General features: G+C 47.2%; 1 protein-coding gene across 1 annotated transcript in view; it reads right to left on the reverse strand.

Annotated features, from left to right (window-relative positions):
• Positions 1–13,586, reverse strand: part of ACSS3 (acyl-CoA synthetase short chain family member 3) — a 124,207-nt gene extending 110,621 nt beyond the window's left edge. Inside the window, exons 1-3 of the mRNA XM_044280551.1 lie at positions 13,553–13,586; positions 12,167–12,277; positions 4,243–4,790 (exon numbers count right to left, since the gene is read on the reverse strand). Of these exons, the coding sequence (XP_044136486.1) occupies positions 4,243–4,604 (362 nt within the window). The 5' untranslated portion in view covers positions 4,605–4,790; positions 12,167–12,277; positions 13,553–13,586. The remainder of the gene's footprint in view (positions 1–4,242; positions 4,791–12,166; positions 12,278–13,552) is intronic.
• Positions 13,587–18,276: the final 4,690 nt, after the last annotated feature.

Here is an 18,276-nt window from a genome sequence, read left to right on the forward strand (position 1 = left end):
CACCTCAGGCAGTGGTAGCCATTAAAGTGTAACTGCCCTTCAGTTTTCTTTTTCTGTAATGAGTAGGAGCAGTGATAATGAACAGTTTTGTATTATACATTCGTTACTGAATTTGTACATTTCTATTAGAAAAAGGTCTCTGAAATGGTCCATTTCGTGTGTTGGAAGCGCTCCCCGTCTTCTATTTACTGAACTGTGGAGACGGATATAGTTCCCTGCCTGGCTGCCATCTCTATGCTGTCAGTGTAGGCCCCATTCTATTCGTATCCCGGGCACACTATGTAATCGACCAAAAACATTCATTATCACTGCCTCTACAAATATAAATAAATTGCAGCTTCACTGAAAATTGCTGCACGCTTATGTTATCCCTATTAATGACCACACATAGAAATGTCATATATGTGGTATGCAAGTCTGTAATCAGGGCCACGTTAGAAGAATTGCCCACCATAAACACTTATCCCCTATCCCAGGGATCAGCAACCTTCGGCACTCCATCTGTTGTGAAACTACAACTCCCAGCATGCTCCTTCCACTTGTGTGGGAGTTTAGAGAACAGCCAAGCAAGTGTGCACGCTGGGCGATGTAGTTTTACCACAGCTGGAGTGCCGGAGGTTGCTGACCCCTGCCTTATCCAAAAGATATCCAAAGGATAGGGGATTTGTGCCTGATCAGCAGGGGTCTGACCACTGGGGTTAGTATATAAAATGAGAATGCTCGGACTGGGAGAAGTAACTGGCTCAATGATAGAAAACAGAGGGTGGTTATTAAAGGTACACACTCAGATTGGGTCACTGTCACTAGTGGGGTACCACGGGGGTCAGTATTTGGTCACATATGGGGTCATTTAGCAAACTGGTGTAAAGAAGAACTGCCCATCACAACCAATCAGATTCCACCTTTCATTTTCAAGGAGCTGTAAAAAATGAAAGGAATGGAATCTGATTGGTTGCTATAGGCAACTAAGCCAGTTCTACTTTATGCGAGTGCTGCTGAGTGCACGGCGTCATTGGTTGCTATGACGCCATGCGCTTCGTGTCACTGTACAGTAATACACTTGTATAGATCATGCAAGTGTATTGCTGTACAGCAGCGTTGGCATGAAGCGCACGGCGTCATAGCAACCAATGACGCCGTGCACCTTGCGGACAAGAATGGGCATTTTCTATGATAGCTGTGGCATTGCGGTCCGCAAATTGCGGAATGCACACCTGCCGCTGTCCTTGTTTTGCGGATCAACAAAACACCACGTTCGTGTGAATGTAGCCTAAGGCCTCATGCACACGGCCGTGGTTTTGGTCCGCATCTGAGCCGCAGTTTTGGCGGCTCGAAAGCGGACCCATTCACTTCAATGGGGCCGCAAAAGATGCGGACAGCACTCCGTGTGCTGTCCGCATCCGTTGCTCCGTTCCATGGTTCACAAAAAAATATAACATGTCCTACTCTTGTCCGCGCTTTGCGGAGAAGAATAGGCAGTTATATTAAAGGCTGTCCGTGCTGTTCTGCAAATTTGCAGAACGCACATGGACGCCATCCGTGTTTTGCGGACCGCAAAACACACAACGGTCGTGTGCATGAGGCCTAAAACTGATAGAAATAACTGACCAAACAACTGAAGTGTGAACTCGACCTAATGGTCATGCACACAACTGTTGGATGTTTAGAGGTCTGCAAATTGCGGATCTGCAAAACACGGATACCGGACGTGTGCATTCCATATTTTGCAGAACGGAACAGCTGGCCCCTAATAGAACTGTCCTATCCTTGTCCGTAATGCGGAAATAATAGGACATGTTCTATTATTTTGCAGAATGGACATATGGTAACGGGATGCACACCGAGTCATTTCCGTTTCTGTCGGAAAAAAAAAAAACATGTTTGTGTGCATGAGCCCCAACTCAGACAACTCCTTTACGATGTTCACGCAACTGCATAAATTATGTAGTGTTTTTTTTGTCATAAAACATTTTATAGAAGAAGTCTTTAAACTTTTTATAGTTCCTTTATTGGATTTGAACTTGCGATCCTTTGATCGTTTACATAACACATGGCAATACATCACTATTGCACTGTTATCAGTGTAACATTAACAATCTTATTGACTCACATACCATACATGACCTGAGGGCTATGGTAGGCCCCGACTGCCATGTGAACCTATCGGCATCCCAGGATCATAATCAGAGTGACACATGATGATACCCACTGTCCTCTAACATTTATAGATCCTGTTGTTGATATTGACTGCAGTGTCTAAGGGGTTAAACAACCAGGATCTGAGTTTTCTTTGATCCTGGCCATTGCAGCATAATGTCAGCTGTAGAATGCAGGTGGCTCAGGCAGCGGCATGCCAAGCAATTCATTTACGCCTCTGTATGGGAAGTACATTCTGCCGCCAGTGCAGGAAGGGGTTTATACAGTGGGGTCAGTTTTTGTGGTGTAATGATATAAAAAGAACACCATTTTATCAATGCCTTGATGTTTTTACAACCTGTGACATTTTCAGACTGAGGGCTTATTCACACCGTTGTTTTTCCCCACATCTTATCTACATTTTTTGCAGTTCGTATGCAGACCCATACACTTCAGATGTGGACAGCATACCGAGTCCATTCCGCGGCACCCGCAAAAAATAAATAAAACATGCCCTATTCATGTCCATATTTACGGACAAGGAAAGGAGAGGGCAGGACTTTCCATTCTGCAAAATGCGGAACGCACACGGATGGTATCCATGTATTGTGGACCACAAAACAGGGTACAGCCGTGTGCATGAGTCTAAGGCTACATTTACACGACCACGGATCGGCAAAAAAAACGGAAGCCACCCGTGTAGAAATGCCTATTCTTGTCCGCAAAACAAAGAATAGGACATGCTATATTTTTGGGGCGGGGCCTCAGAATGGAGCAACGGATGCGGACAGCACACGGAGTGCTGTCCGCCTCTTTTGCAGCCCCATTAAAGTGAATGGGTCCGCACCCGAGCCGCAAAAACTGAGGCTCGGATGCGGACCCTAAAAACGGTCGTGTGCATGAGGCCTAAGGGCTCATGCACACAAACGTTTTTCCTTTCCGTGTCTGTTTTTTTTTTTTGCGGACCGCATCGGGAACCATTCATTTCAATGGGTCTGCAAAAAAAATAAAAATTGTTACTCCGTGTGCGTTCTGTTTCCGTATATGTCCATATTTCCGTTCCGCAAAAAAAATAGAACATGTCCTATTATTGTCCACATTACGGACAAGGATAGGACTGTTCTATTAGGGGTCAGCTGTTCCGTTCCGCAAAATACGGAATGCACGCGGACGTCATCTATATTTTTTGTGGACCACAAAATACATACGGCCGTGTGCATGAGCCCTTATCAATGTATTTACAGCAGTTTCTAATTTACGGTCACTTTCACACAGTCAGTATTTGATCAGCATTTTTCACTAGTATTTGGCCTCATGCACACGGCAATCCACGGCTGCCGGCCTTGTACACCCCGCATCACGGATGCGGACCCATTCAAGTTGACATGTCATATTTTTTTGCAGTGCGGACTGACCACGGACCCATTCAAGTTGAATAGGTCCGGCCCGCTGCACAGATGTTGCCTTTGCATTGGGGACCGCAATTGCACCCAATGGCCATGTGAGGCCTAAGTAACTCAAAACCAGGAGAGAAGCCAGTACACAGAAGCAGCACAAATCTTTCCATAAGGCCTCATGCACGCGGACGTTGTTTGGGTCCGGATCTGAGCTGCATTTTTTGCGGCTTGGATGCGGACCCATTCACTGCAACAGGGCCTCAAAAGATGCGGACAGCACTCTGTGTGCTGTCCACATCCATTGCCCCACAAAAAAAATATGTCCTATTCTTGTCTATTTTGCGGACAAGAATAAGCATTTCTATAATTGGCCGCCTGTTCCGTAAATTGCGGAACACACACGCGGCATCCATGTTGTGCGGATCCACAATTTGCAGACCACAAAACACGGTGCAGCCGTGGGCATCCAGCTTAGACTTTTTCTCTGTAGGTTGTACTCCTGGTTTCAGCTTACAAATACTGACCATGTGAAAGTGGCCTATGGAAGAGTCACTGTGCTGATCGTCAGGGTCCAGGATGTCCCAATTCTAAATATAGGCCATCAGTGTTTAGGTCCCGGAAACCCCTTCAGATCCATAGCACCTGCACGCATCTATAAAACTGTCTACAGCAAACAGAGAAACGTGTTTGCTTGTAAAAATGCACTTACCATTCTGTGAGGGGAGGATTGGAGTTGTCCACAATCTTAGTCCATGGCTTAAACCACGCAATATTTTCGGCTGCCCGCCCCCATACTCTTTGGGGGTTTTGCACTGAAGAGTTGAATACCTGGTCATAGCCTTCCAGACACACAGAAGTGTAAGCTCTGCTGAGGTGTTTGCAGTGTCCGACAGAACAGGTTGGTTGTGTCCTGATCCTCCAACAACTTTGAGATGAGTTCCTTTGCCACCAGATTTGTCCCTTAAGTCCTGTCCTTTTTGCAGCATGTAGGCATGGTATACTGGGACACCCAGCCTTCAGTCCACCCTGTTGGAGAACGTGCTTTGAGACCCATTTTAGACCACAGTACATTCTCTTAAGTTGCAGTTGACTTTTCTGGCAGGAGATGTGTGTACTTAGTGAGCGGGCAGGGACTGTGAGAAAACCAGCCCTGGATAGTCACTCCCTGCAGACAGGTTCAGCACTGACGTCTACGCCCCGGGAAGAGGCTTCTTGGAATCCTCCACAGGTTTTCTTCGCAAGTAAGATTCCTGGGAGCTAAAAAGTGATTGCACAATGTTATATTTGGCACAGAAAGTCATGGTTGAACTGGTTGTTCATTTAATTATCCTGCTCGTGTGTATTTATGTGTGTGTATATATATATATATATATATATATATATACAGGTGAAACTCAAAAATTAGAACATCGTGCAAAACTTCATTTATTTCAGTAATGCAGCTTAAAAGGTGAAACTAACATATGAGACTCATTACATGCAAAGCGAGATATTTCCAGCCTTTATTTGGTATAATTTGGAGGATTATGGCTTACAGTTTATGAAAACCCCAAAGTCACCATTTTGAGGTCCCCTTTATCAGGGGGTATGGATAATTAGCTGACTAGAGTGACACTTTGAGCCTAGAATATTGAACCTTTTCAAAAAAATTCTAATTTTAAGCTGCATTTTTTTGCGGATCCATTGTAAAAATGCCTGTCCTTGTCCACAAAATGGACAAGAATAGGACATGTTGTATTTTGTTGCGGAACGGACTTGCGGACATGGATACGGAATGCACACAGAGTCATTTCTAATTTTTTTCTGGCCCCATTGAAATGAATAGTTCCGCATACAGGCCGCAAAAAATAAATAAAAGAAAATGCAATGGACACGGACAAAAAATACGTTTGCATGAGCCCTTAAAGTAATGGCATATCCAGAGGCGTAACTAGGAAAGGCTGGGCCCCACAGCAAACTTGTGTTTGGCCCCCCTTTTCCTGGACATGAATATTATGGGCACATTTACACTTGTGCACTGTGTGCATCAGACTTTTAGGGGATTTTTTTATAAATTAATATAAAAGTAGAAAATGTCATAAAATAAAAAAATAAGCAATTCTCATCTGTTACATCCCCTGCTGCTCCAGAGCTGAAATTTCCGGTGTCCGGGGAAGTCAATCACTGGCTTCATTGGGGATATTTACATGTATAGCACAATTTTTATTTTATTTTATCAGATTTCCTACTGCTAGGACTTAGGCCTCATGCACACGGCCGTGGCCTTATTGCAGCTCGCTCAAAGCAGGCACCGGCCGTGTGCTCACCGCATCATGGATGCGGACCCTTTCACTTGAATACAGGGCTTCTGTTGGGTTTCTCTCTGTGCCTCCGCAATGCAAAAAAATAGAACATGTTCTATTTTTTTTGCAGTGTGGACGGATTACAAACCCATTCAAGTTGAACGGGTCTGGACCCGTCGCGGCAGCTGCACGGATAGTGAATCTTGTACCACAAGAAGACACCAGTATTCTAGAAAGTGCATGCTGGTCAACTTACACCACTGGCTGGAGGGAAAGGGTTAGGTCAAGAATTTGGTATGGCGGGGGGGGGGCGGGGGGGGTGCTTCCCTGCTCCTTGCCACAAAGCACTGAGGGAAGGGGGCCCAAGCTGAACTCTTGCACCAGGGCCCATGAGCCTTGAGCCATGCCTTCCAAGTGTCCCTCTTTTTGACCCAAGTCCCTCTGTCTCTCTTTGATCCTTAAATGTCTCTCTTTATGACCTGGGGCATTAATACATTTACTAAATTGCTCCTTACTAAACTATCTATATGGTTTCTATATGTATATTAGACTATAACTTCATTATTTGGTGCAACTTGGACCTAGCAGTATCTATAATCTGATGATTTATGTGCTAATATTTAAATGGTTATTGAAGTGCAAGGAATAAAACTCCCCCAGGGGCTCGGTCCCCATTTGCCGCAGTTCTGACGGACTCAGTAATTCTGGTTTGGGCAGAGTTTGAGGCGTGGACTAGTATGAAAAAAATTGCCACAATGTACCGTATGCTGCAAATATTGTCCCTCTTTGCAATCTTTAAAAGTTGGGAGGTATGCCTTTAGCTACGCCCCTGCATCTATGTAGCTGCACGAATTACATAGAGGCGGAGGGGGCACGGCACAGACAGGATTGTACAAATGGCTTCCTTGTCCCCAGCGTGCTGTGAGCCCTCTCTCTCATTCTTCTTTCTGATCCGACAGCTGGGGGAAGCTGGGCTGAGTTTCCAATAAGAATAGGACTGTGGAGGATGTGTATACAGCATAAGGCTACTTAAAACATCTGCGTTTTCCTTTCCGGTCTTGATATCTGGCAGAGGATCTCAAAACCGGAGGAAAAGGCATCAGTTTGAATAATACAACCGGCTGCATCCGTTCAGAACGGAACCAGTTGTATTATATCAAAAATGAATATGCCAGATCCGGGATCAAATACTATTGTAAGTCAATGGGCGCCAGATCAGGTTTTTCGTGTCCAAAAAAATGGATCCGGCACCATTCACTTACATGGTTTTCGATCCCGGATCTGGCATGTTCAATTTCCCATGGCGCACACCAAAACGCTGCTTGCATGGGAACGCAACAAAATGGTACAAAATACATTCTTATGCACTCCTTTCTGGTTTGTTCGGTTTTGTCCCTATTGACAATCAATGGGGGAAAAACTGAAGTGTTTTCCTCCGGTTTTGAGATCCTCTAACGGATCTCAATAGCCGAAAAGGCAAATGCAGATGTGAAAATAGACTAAGCAATGCTGCACATCCTCCGCTCTTTACTGACTGTGTAACAGGCCAGGCTTTGCAGCCAGGCGCCCATGACACATCAGGTCGTGTTGTCGTTCCTGTCTGTCCACCATATGACCAGGGCAGATTTTTATCCTCTGTTTGCAAGTTCCTACTAAATGACTGCAAGCAGAGATTTTGAAAGCCATAAAGAATGTATATTGGAAAATAGTATAACTTTTCATTTTACAATGGCTGCCAGTTATTTGATGAAACTGGAATACCCCTTTAAAGGGATTCTCTCACCAAGTTTTGGGCTATAGAGCTGCGGACATGCACGGCTAGATCGTCGCTAGCATGTCCGCAATATATCTGTCCTATAGGGCTGTGTGGTTTTAATTTCTTTAAAAAAGGATTTTAGAGATATGTAAATGAGTCTTGTAGGTGTCCAAGGGGCTGTACGAACCTTCCTGGTGCACAGCCATGCCCGGCTGTGAAGGAGCCCAGCAACGCCTATGTCCTCCGAATCTTCTCCTTTCATCACCGATAGATTCCCATAATCTCGCGATGGGTGAGCTCGCGCAGTGCCGGTATAGTGTTCCTTCCCTGTGCTGGCATCAGCCTCAGGGAAGGAACTGCACATGTGCGAGCTCGCGCATCGCGAGATTACGGCTATCTATTGATGACGAAAACAGGAGATTCGGAGGACATAGGCGGTGCTGGGCTCCTTCACAGGCGGGTGTGGCTGGCACCAGGAAGGTTCGTACAGCCCCTTGGTCACCTTACAAGACTAATTTACATATCTCTAAAATCCTTTTTTAAAGAAAATAAAAGCACACAGCCCTATAGGACAGGTATATTGCGGACATGCTTGCGGCGATCTAGCCGTGCATGTCCGTATCTCTATAGCCTAAAACTTGGTGACAGAATCCCTTTAAGATCATGAACACAACACCTCAAGCTACTGTGTACGCTGTCCTATAGTGGCATTGATTCCATTCAGCAGAATTACTCATCTGTTGTGACATTACTGCATTGTGAGAAGTGTATTGAGCCATTTTCGACTACTTTTGGAAAAGTGTGGGCCTCTGTATACCTTTTACTGACTATTGCTAAACAGCATTTGCAGTAAACAGTCCTTGTCGCACACTGCCTGCGTGCTGTAAGTAGGGCTCCCACCCCGGCTACGTTTATTTGCAGTCATTTTCAGTTGATGGACCATTCGGTTGTGTTCAAAACTGGACAAAACTTGATTTGTTGCTTTTTGCCATAAGGTTAGTATATGAAGAGGGGCTCAGAGAATCCTGTTTATATGGAGCAGACTGCTAACAGAAAGTGCCTTTTACTGCAACCACAAAGTCAACAAAGTCAATATTTGTGAATTGTTGACACACTCTGCATGTTATATAACATGAATATACTGTGCTCCCTCAAGTTACAGTTGTAACCTTATAAAAAAAAACTTATTAAAAAAAATAATAGTTTATTCCAAAGCCCTAGAAAATGAATGTTAGATAACTAGTAGAAATAAATCGGTACATAAAAAAGTAAAAAAGCTGCTGGATGCTGTAAATCGCTTTCTGTGTTGAGAACAGGAGTCTTCAGGGTCCCGTAAGGCACATACAGTCTCAAGTAATAATAAAATGAAGTTTCCTCATCTGGTATCCAAAGGAGCAACTCATCCTGGCTCAGGTCTATAGCAGAACAATAGATGTATCCCTGTACTATACTGCAGAAAGGTTGCACTTAAGGCTGGGTTCACACCTGAGCGTTTTACACTCCTATGCGCAGTAAAACGCTCAACAAGGAGAAGCCAATGATTCCCTATGGGAATGGTTCTCACCTGGGCGTTTTACAGCACGTACGATCGCGCTGTAAAACGCCCGACGCCCCAAGAAGTACATGAGCTTCTTTGGGGCGTCTTGTCGCGCGTTCCCGTACATAGACTTTCGGGAACGCGCAACAATCGGCGTTCGCTTGTCTTGTCTTTCAGAACGCTCAGGTGTGAACCCAGCGTAAGAGCCAATCGGCACTGTAATACAGCATCTGCCGATCGGCTCTACTTGCCAATCACTGCAGACTGGCTCTACCAGTGGTATTTTAGCTGAATGAGGTTTTATGTTGTGATGACCAAGGGAAGGCTGTGGTAAGCTCTAACCTGAGGCCATTGCAATGGGATGGACTACTGAATTTCTAAAACATCAAAAAGACACTATGATCCAACTTTTGGTCAATGTGCTGTAACTTGCCTCCTTATTTCAAGCTTAAAGAATCTGTACAATTCTTACACATATGTTTGAACTCTTGTTTTTCCTGATGGGAATCATTTGAGGATAGTTGGGTTGTATTTAATAGAATAGATTCCAATTAAATTAATGAGATATCTTAAACTGGCCATACCAAGTTTGAGGATGTCCAACAGTTCCCCTTACAGTAGATGCTGGGGGATAGAAGGATCAGACTGTCAGATTTATACATAACTGATCCACTTTTCAGGTGAGATAGACCACAGCCAGAGGTGTCTGGCAGCAGCTTAGCCCCCTCTCTGAATTTAGACCACATGCACATAAGGTCCAAGTAAATATGTGTATGGGGAGGGGTGGTTGTTGGCTGAACAACAATTTGACAGACAGCTATCTATAGTGTATGGTCAGTCTCACATTTAAGAGACCCAAAGACAAATACAGTAGTTCACAAAAATAAGTGGATGAGTTTCTCTGGCATTCTCTCTACTAAACTCTTCAACATTGAAATTGCAAAACCAAGAAGTACAAGCTATAAGGTTATGCAAATAGAGGAAGTAGCAGGTGGCACTAAGATCTTCAGATGATCAAATTTTCCAGCACCTAGCTCCAATCTGTGGCATGTGGGGAGGGCAAAAAAGCCAAATTGAAAGCAATTTTTTTTTAAATACATTAAACCTTAAAAATTAGATCAAGTCATGTAGGATGTTTGTGCAATGCCTCCTGTTTGTTGATGTGCCAGTTATCAACAATTGACACAAACTCAGAGGGACAGAATTGTTGCACTGAGAGATCTTGGTTTATCACTCCAGCAGATCACTACACACCTAGGCTGAAATGTCAGCACTGTTCAACACTGCATATTCCATTGATTGGGAGAACAACAACAAACTGGAATGACAGCAAGAGGGGCACAGAGATGAACCTCTGCACTGATGGACAATATGATTAGAAGAATGGCGCACAGGGATCCATGAAATTGGATGTCACATCTCAAGCCTAAGGTGGTAAACAGGGTCTACACAAACCATCAGAAGGTGTTTGTTCGACATTGGGCTATGAGCAAGAAGTCCAGCTATAGGTGTTCCATAGACCTCACGTCACTGCTCTCAAAGTCTATCATGGTGCACAGCAAGACAGCAAGGAGGCTGAAATGGAAGTCTATTCTATTCAGCGATGAGTCCTTTAGCTCTGGATGCAATAATAACTGAAGATTGGTCTGGAGACCATGCGATCTTCACAAGGGAATGTCACGCCTGTTCTGCTTCCAGGATTGTGGTGTGGGGTTGCATAATGTATGGTAGTTGGACCTCTCTAGTCTTCCTTTCAGGTACACTAACAGCTTTGCACTAAATTGATTTGGTGGAGGAAGCTGCCAGAAGTGGATCTTGATGATTTGTGTGCCCAAGTGCATTCAGCGAAACAGAACACTCCTCAGACAACCATTAATAACCTCACCGATAGCATGCCAAGGCGTGTAAGTATGTGTATTTCTGTGTGTGGCACTTATTCTCGATATTGAATAAATCAAGAGGTTTTGAATATTTTGTTTCTGCTTTATCATTTCCATATCATTTCCATAATTCCAGTGTTGCAATTTTAATTATGTCTTCATTAAACTTTTTTTTCAAATGAATGCCCTACATTATGCATAGTCAGTAGAAGGGACCCCCTATTGGGAAGTTCTAGATAACAACACATTCTTCTGCATGCAGTAGACTTCTACTCTTTATTATAAATGGAAATATCCATTCAGCACTTCTAGCCAAAGCACGGACCTGGGACTTGATTTTAATTAACTACTTATGTTAAGGAGAGCATCAAAGAGGTTTCCAACCAAGTATATTTAGCACCTAGCCACAGTACTTCTACTGATTACTAGACTGGGGGTCTCGTGTCTCCCATTACATCTCACCCTCACAACTCAAGATAATAGTACATAATAGTAAGTAATAATATATTTGGAGGGAAAATTTTTAAGTGAACAGGCCTTTAAATCCATCCAAAATCTTTCAATGATTTTTACTTGATTTTCTTTTTTTATCCAGGGGCAGACATGCCACATGTGCAACCTGTGCAGCTGCACTGAGGCCCAGTAGGTAGGTGGTCCCACTGTCCCCTTAAATCACTTTCTAGTGTCTATCAAACTGCATGTAAGAGACTGAGCTAATTTTATGGCTCACAATTACTGGTGGATTGCTAGAGAGACATATGGGGTACTCCATACTGAGCTATAGGAGAGCACAGGGGCCCTATGCTCCCTGTATCCACCCCTGGAAACCCCAGTAGGTTTTCTGTGTCAGTAAGATGTTACAAAAGTAGAACTATATCCCAATTTATGATGGTTTTCTTGGAGTACTATTGACCTGCTACTCCTATCATGCAGGTACTACTACATATAGAGGATACAACACAATTAGTCTACATATGGATTGTGTGAGCTGCAGGGAGCACAGCAGAGAAGCCTAATATTGCAGAAGGAATAAACTGTAGCTCAGGAGTCACCCCTCGGGATGTGAAAATATATAACAGAATGCACATTATAACATTTGCAGAGAAAAAAAACAACTCTAGAGATCTCCGCCAAACAATGATTATATGTAAGAAAACACTGAAGTGAAAGAAACCTACCAGAATGGAGTTGGCCAGTGAATAGTTGCTTTTCTATAGACGTCCCACCTCCTTATTCAGTTGTCAGGGGGAGTGTTTGTCACGAGGAGAGGGCGATAGAAAGTTTAACATCTGCAAAGCACAAGGAACATGGCATTGTGTACTGTCTCGCTATCTAGCTGCAGGACCTTCAGAACTGGAAAGTGTTAATCTAGTCGTGGATTCGATTCTCCAGGGTCCCTGGGGCTACTGAGAAACCTGCCAAAATATTCCTCCAAACTGTTCAAGAAGCTCTTCTTGCAGTCAACTGGTGATTGTTATACCTCCCCATAACAGAGTGAAGTGCAATACTAGTTTATATTAACACGGTCAAAGGCTCAGCCTTATACGTAATGATGGTAAATGAATTTAACCCTGTTGCTGCCAGTCAGTTTTTACATTCACTTCGCATTCAGTAGCTTTTGTACAATGCATAAACTAAGTTAAGACCGTTGCAAAGGGATTTCAAAATGCATTATTAATCAACCTTTAAATGCCCCAACAGCAGGCAATTATCGAGAATAAACTGTTTGCTACTGACATCTGCATTCTTGTTACAGAACTTGAAAGCTGCATTTACATGCAGCAACCACCTTTTCTGGAGTGATAGTGTCACGGTCATATTGGTGCTGACCGTGACGCGGTTGCCGTGCAGACTGGTTGCCAGGGGCAACGTGTAGTTTGTGGTTTGCACGTGCACTTCCCCTTTAAGGTGTGCCTCCCTGTTTGGTGAGCAAGGAGTTAATCTTCTGGCTAGTGGGGATTAAGGTGTTTTCCTTGGTGTGGCCGCAAGCTTGATATAAACCTGTGGCTTGCTGGCTGGGGGCAGTTGTACTACAGCCTTGCTTGGTGTTCCAGCCCAGTCCTTGAGGGCCACCGTAATGGAACATAAATTGTCCTCCCTTTTGTACCCTCCTTGTACCTTTACCCTCACTTGTGTGGTGTGGGTTTATGTTCTGGGTGTGTGTAGCGTTTTGTTTGTTGTTACATGTCTTGGCTGTTGTTGGTGTTGGTCCCTGCATGTATACTATACGTCATCCTGGTATGTTGATACCTCCATGAGGGGGCTGGTTTCCCGGAGAGGTTAACCATTAGTCTGTATGCAGTGCTGCCTGGGGCTGCCGTGCTCCTTGCGGCATGGGATCCAGGCAGTATCAGGAGTGCTGAATACCTGTGTGTGGTGTTGTCTGTACGGTGTCCTGTTTGATGTGTGGGCACCTGTACTTATGCTCAGGGTTCGAGTCGTGGTGGCAGCGGCAGGCAAGCGTGTTATCTGGTGATCTTACCTGCCGATCCGGATGCTGCATATGGCCATTTCTCTTACTAGGCAGCTGGAGAATCCGGTTCGTCTGAGTGTCATGGTCTTACCTTCTCACTGTTCTCCTTAGTTTGACATGTGCTGGCGGCCATCTTGGTTTCTGGGTTTCTTGTAGCCTCCCACCCTGCGGCTCCTCCTTCCCACTGGGAGGAGCTGGATGCCTAGCTCATATATATAGAAGGTCTGTGGCTTCAGTTCCTTGCTTGGTCCTCCTGTGTTCACATGCTTCTAAGACTGCTGCTGCTTCTGGTTCCTGATCCTGGCCTCGTCTGACTACCCCGTTGGTTCCTGATCCTGGCTTCGTCTGACTACCCCGTTGGTTCCTGATCCTGGCTTCGTCTGACTACCCCGTTGGTTCCTGATCCTGGCTTCGTCTGACCACCCTCCTGGTTCCTGACCTCTGTCTACGCAAGACCCTGCTTCGGTTTAGCCATCCGTTTGGACTTTTGCTACGGCTTGATTTCCAATAAAGCCTTCTTATTTCCACTCATCTCTGTTGTACGTCTGGTTCATGGTTCCATGACATTAGGACCAAGCCATGAATTCTGACGGTACAGGGCCATCCTCGCTACCTACGCTGGTTGCCAGACTTGATCAGCAGGATCACCTGTTGGGTCGGTTCGCTGTGGCGTTGCAAACCCTGCTTGAACGCACGGCTCATTTCGCTTCCGTTGCCGATGGGTCGGTTGTCGCTCCTGGGCCCGCTCCTACTGCCGCTCCGGTTGTTGCGCCAGAGTCTACCCCGACACCTGTTGCTGCGCCTGCGGTGTCTCGGGGTATGACCGGTTCTGCCCCCCTTCCACAGCGCTTTGGGGGAGAGCCAACTCAGTGCCGAGGTTTCCTTAACCAGGTGGGCATTTATTTCGAGTTGCTGCCACATGCCTTTCCTACTGAGAGATCAAGGGTGGGCTTCTTGATCTCGCTGCTCTCGGACAAGGCCTTGGCCTGGGCCAGCCCTTTATGGGATAACAACAATCCGGTGGTTGCCGAGTTTTCCGGTTTTGTTGCTTCTCTTCGGAGGGTATTCGATGTGCCGGCTCGTGCTGCCTCTGCTGCGAAGCTCCTTATGTCCATCAGACAGGGTTCACGATCCGTAGCTGAATACGCCATTGAGTTTCGTACCCTGGCAGCAGAGGTGGGCTGGAATAATGAGGCTCTGGTCGCTGCTTTCTCTCATGGTCTCTCGGATGCCTTGAAGGATGAGGTTGCAGCTAAGGACCTACCAGTGGAGCTCGAGTCTCTTATTTCTTTCCTGATTTTGATTGACACCAGACTCAGGGAGAGACCTTCCTTTAAGGAGAGCCTGCGGAGGTCTCCTAACAGATTGGCGCCTACGTTTGCTGTCCCACCCGTGCCTCCCTCTCCTCCCACGCCTCCTGGGGATGACTTGTCTGGGGGTGAACCCATGCAGCGGGGGTTTGCTCGCCTGTCTGAGGGGGAGAGGGTACTCCGGAGACGCGAGGGCCGATGCATGTACTGTGGTCTCGGTGGGCATTTTCGGTTGGCATGTCCGAACCGTCCGGGAGAACGCTCGCACCTGAGGTCCTGTCGGGGGCAGATCTTGGGTGGAGTCTCCTCGTCCCCGGTTTCCCGTGTTGACAAACCACTGATCACGGTTGTCCTCTCCTGGGTCGGGGGCTCGGTGACGACCCAGGCGTTGGTGGACTCTGGTGCTGGTGGTTTGTTCATTGATAGAGTGTTCGTTGCCGCCAATTCCATTCCTCTGCAGCCTCGAGGTTCCCCACTGGCTCTTGAGGCGATAGACGGCAGACCCCTTCTGCCGCCACACGTGACTCATGAGACCCTTCCAGTGGGGATAGCCATTGGTGCCGTTCACAGAGAGTCGGTCTGTCTCCAGGTTATTTCGTCTCCACACTACTCGGTGGTCTTGGGGTACCCCTGGCTCCAGAAGCATAATCCGACTTTCGATTGGAGATCGGTCGAGATCCTCTCGTGGTCACCGCAGTGTGGGGCTAGTTGCATCCATGGGCCTGTCAAGTTGCTGTGTACTTCCTCGGACTCTCTGTTGCCTCCTGAATACGAAGAGTACCGGGATGTATTCGATAAGGTACGCGCGGTTGCCCTACCTCCGCACCGCCCATACGATTGTGCCATAGAGTTACAATCCGGTGCCGTTCCTCCTCGTGGCAAAGTCTATCCACTGTCGGTAGCGGAGAATGAGGCCATGGAGGAGTACGTGAGGGAGGCGCTTTCACGCGGACACATTCGCAAATCCTCGTCCCCGGCAGGGGCTGGATTTTTCTTTGTGAAAAAGAAGGGCGGCGAGTTGAGGCCTTGCATCGATTACAGGGGTCTCAATCGCATCACGATCAAGAACGCTTACCCGATACCCTTGATTTCCGAGCTGTTCGATCGCCTCAAAGGGGCCACGGTCTTTACCAAACTCGACCTGAGGGCGGCATATAACCTGGTAAGGATCAAGGCGGGCGATGAGTGGAAGACCGCGTTTAACACCAGGACCGGTCATTATGAATCCTTGGTTATGCCCTTTGGGTTGTGCAATGCGCCCGCAGTCTTCCAGGAATTTATCAACGATGTTTTCCGTGACCTGTTGCAGCAGTGTGTGGTGGTCTATTTGGATGACATCTTGGTATATTCTGCATCCATGGAGGCCCACATTCTGGATGTCAGACGAGTGTTGCAACGCTTACGAGAGAACAAGCTGTTCGGTAAGCTTGAGAAATGCGAATTTCACCGATCCCAGGTAACCTTCTTAGGTTACATCATTTCCGCTGAGGGGTTCTCCATGGATCCTGAGAAGGTTTCGGCTGTCTTACAGTGGCCCCAGCCCAGTGGGCTTCGTGCCCTGCAGCGCTTTTTGGGCTTCGCCAATTATTATCGGAAGTTCATCAGGGACTTTTCCATGCTAGCCAAGCCTCTCACGGATCTGACCAGGAAGGGCAGTAATCCTCAGGTCTGGCCGCTCGAGGCCATCCGAGCTTTTGAGGCTCTAAAGTCCGCCTTTGTGTCGGCTCCGATTCTGTCGCATCCCAACCCTGGGTTGCCTTTTGTCCTCGAGGTGGACGCGTCTGAGACGGGAGTAGGCGCCCTCCTGTCTCAGCGTAGAACACCAGAGGGTCCTCTGCTTCCTTGTGGGTTTTACTCCCGGAAACTGTCTTCCGCGGAGTGCAACTATCAGATTGGTGACAGGGAGTTATTGGCCATCGTGCAGGCCCTTAAAGAATGGAGGCACTTGCTCGAGGGCTCGGTGGTTCCGGTTCTCATCCTGACGGACCACAAGAATCTGACCTACCTCTCTGAGGCCAAGAGATTGACACCACGTCAGGCCAGATGGGCTCTGTTCTTGTCACGTTTTAATTACGTGGTCTCCTACCTACCCGGCTCCAAGAACATCAGAGCGGATGCCTTATCACGGCAGTACTCCGAGCTGTCCGGGGAGGAGTCGATTCCGACTACGGTCATACCCCCGAATCAGATCCTGGCCGCTATTCGCACCAGCCTGACCTATCCTCTGGGTGAGCAGATTTTGGCGGCTCAATCTGGTGCTGCCTCTGGGAGACCCAACGGCAGATGTTTTGTGCCTGAGGAGTTGCGCACTCGGTTGTTGCGAACCTACCATAACTCCAAGACCGCGGGGCACCCTGGAAAGAATCAGCTGTCCTGGGCGGTTTCACGTCTGTTCTGGTGGCCTTCTCTACGTTCCGACATCGCCGCATATGTAGCGGCATGCTCCGTTTGTGCCCAGAGTAAGTCCCCTCGGCACCTTCCGTTGGGCCTTTTGCAACCCATAGCCACCGGGGAGCGTCCATGGTCACACCTGGGGATGGATTTCATTGTGGACCTCCCTGCATCCCGAGGCCATACGGTCATTCTCATGATTGTGGATCGGTTTTCCAAAATGTGCCACTGTGTTCCTCTCAAGAAGTTACCCTCTGCACAAGAGTTGGCCTCGATTTTTGCCAGGGAGGTCTTCCGGTTGCACGGTTTGCCCAAGGAGATTGTGTCGGATCGGGGGAGTCAGTTTGTGTCCAGGTTCTGGCGCGCCTTTTGCTCCCAGTTGGGGATTCATCTCTCTTTCTCCTCGGCCTACCACCCTCAGTCCAATGGGGCCGCAGAACGATCCAATCAGGCCTTGGAGCAATTCCTTCGTTGCTATGTCTCCGATCACCAAGACAATTGGGTTGACCTCCTGCCTTGGGCTGAGTTTGCCAGGAACACGGCGGTGAACTCTTCCTCTGGGACGTCTCCCTTCATGGCCAATTATGGGTTCCAACCTGCCGTGTTACCGGAGGTATTCTCTCCCCAGGATACTCCGGCTGTGGAGGATCACCTTTCCGTCCTATGTACTTCTTGGGTACAGATCCAGAGATCCCTTGAGGTCTCTGCGCAACGCCAGAGACTCCAGGCTAATCGCAGATGAGCGCCCGCTCCTTCCTACCAGGTCGGAGACCGTGTATGGTTGTCCACCCGCAACCTCAACCTTCGAGTGCCCACTCCCAAGCTGGCGCCTCGCTTTGTTGGTCCCTTCCGAGTGCTTCACAGGGTAAACCCGGTAGCCTATGCCCTTGCGCTTCCTCCTGGCATGCGGATCTCCAACGTGTTTCATGTCTCCCTGTTGAAGCCATTGGTGTGTAATCGTTTCACTTCCTCGGTTCCTCGGCCCCGTCCGGTCCAAGTGGGCAATCGTGAGGAATATGAGGTGAGCAATATCCTGGACTCACGCCTGGTCCGCGGTCGGTTGCAGTTTTTGGTCCATTGGCGTGGTTATGGTCCAGAGGAGCGTTCCTGGGTT

Source organism: Bufo gargarizans, chromosome 2 (genome assembly GCF_014858855.1).
Source record: "Bufo gargarizans isolate SCDJY-AF-19 chromosome 2, ASM1485885v1, whole genome shotgun sequence".
NCBI lineage: Eukaryota > Metazoa > Chordata > Amphibia > Anura > Bufonidae > Bufo > Bufo gargarizans.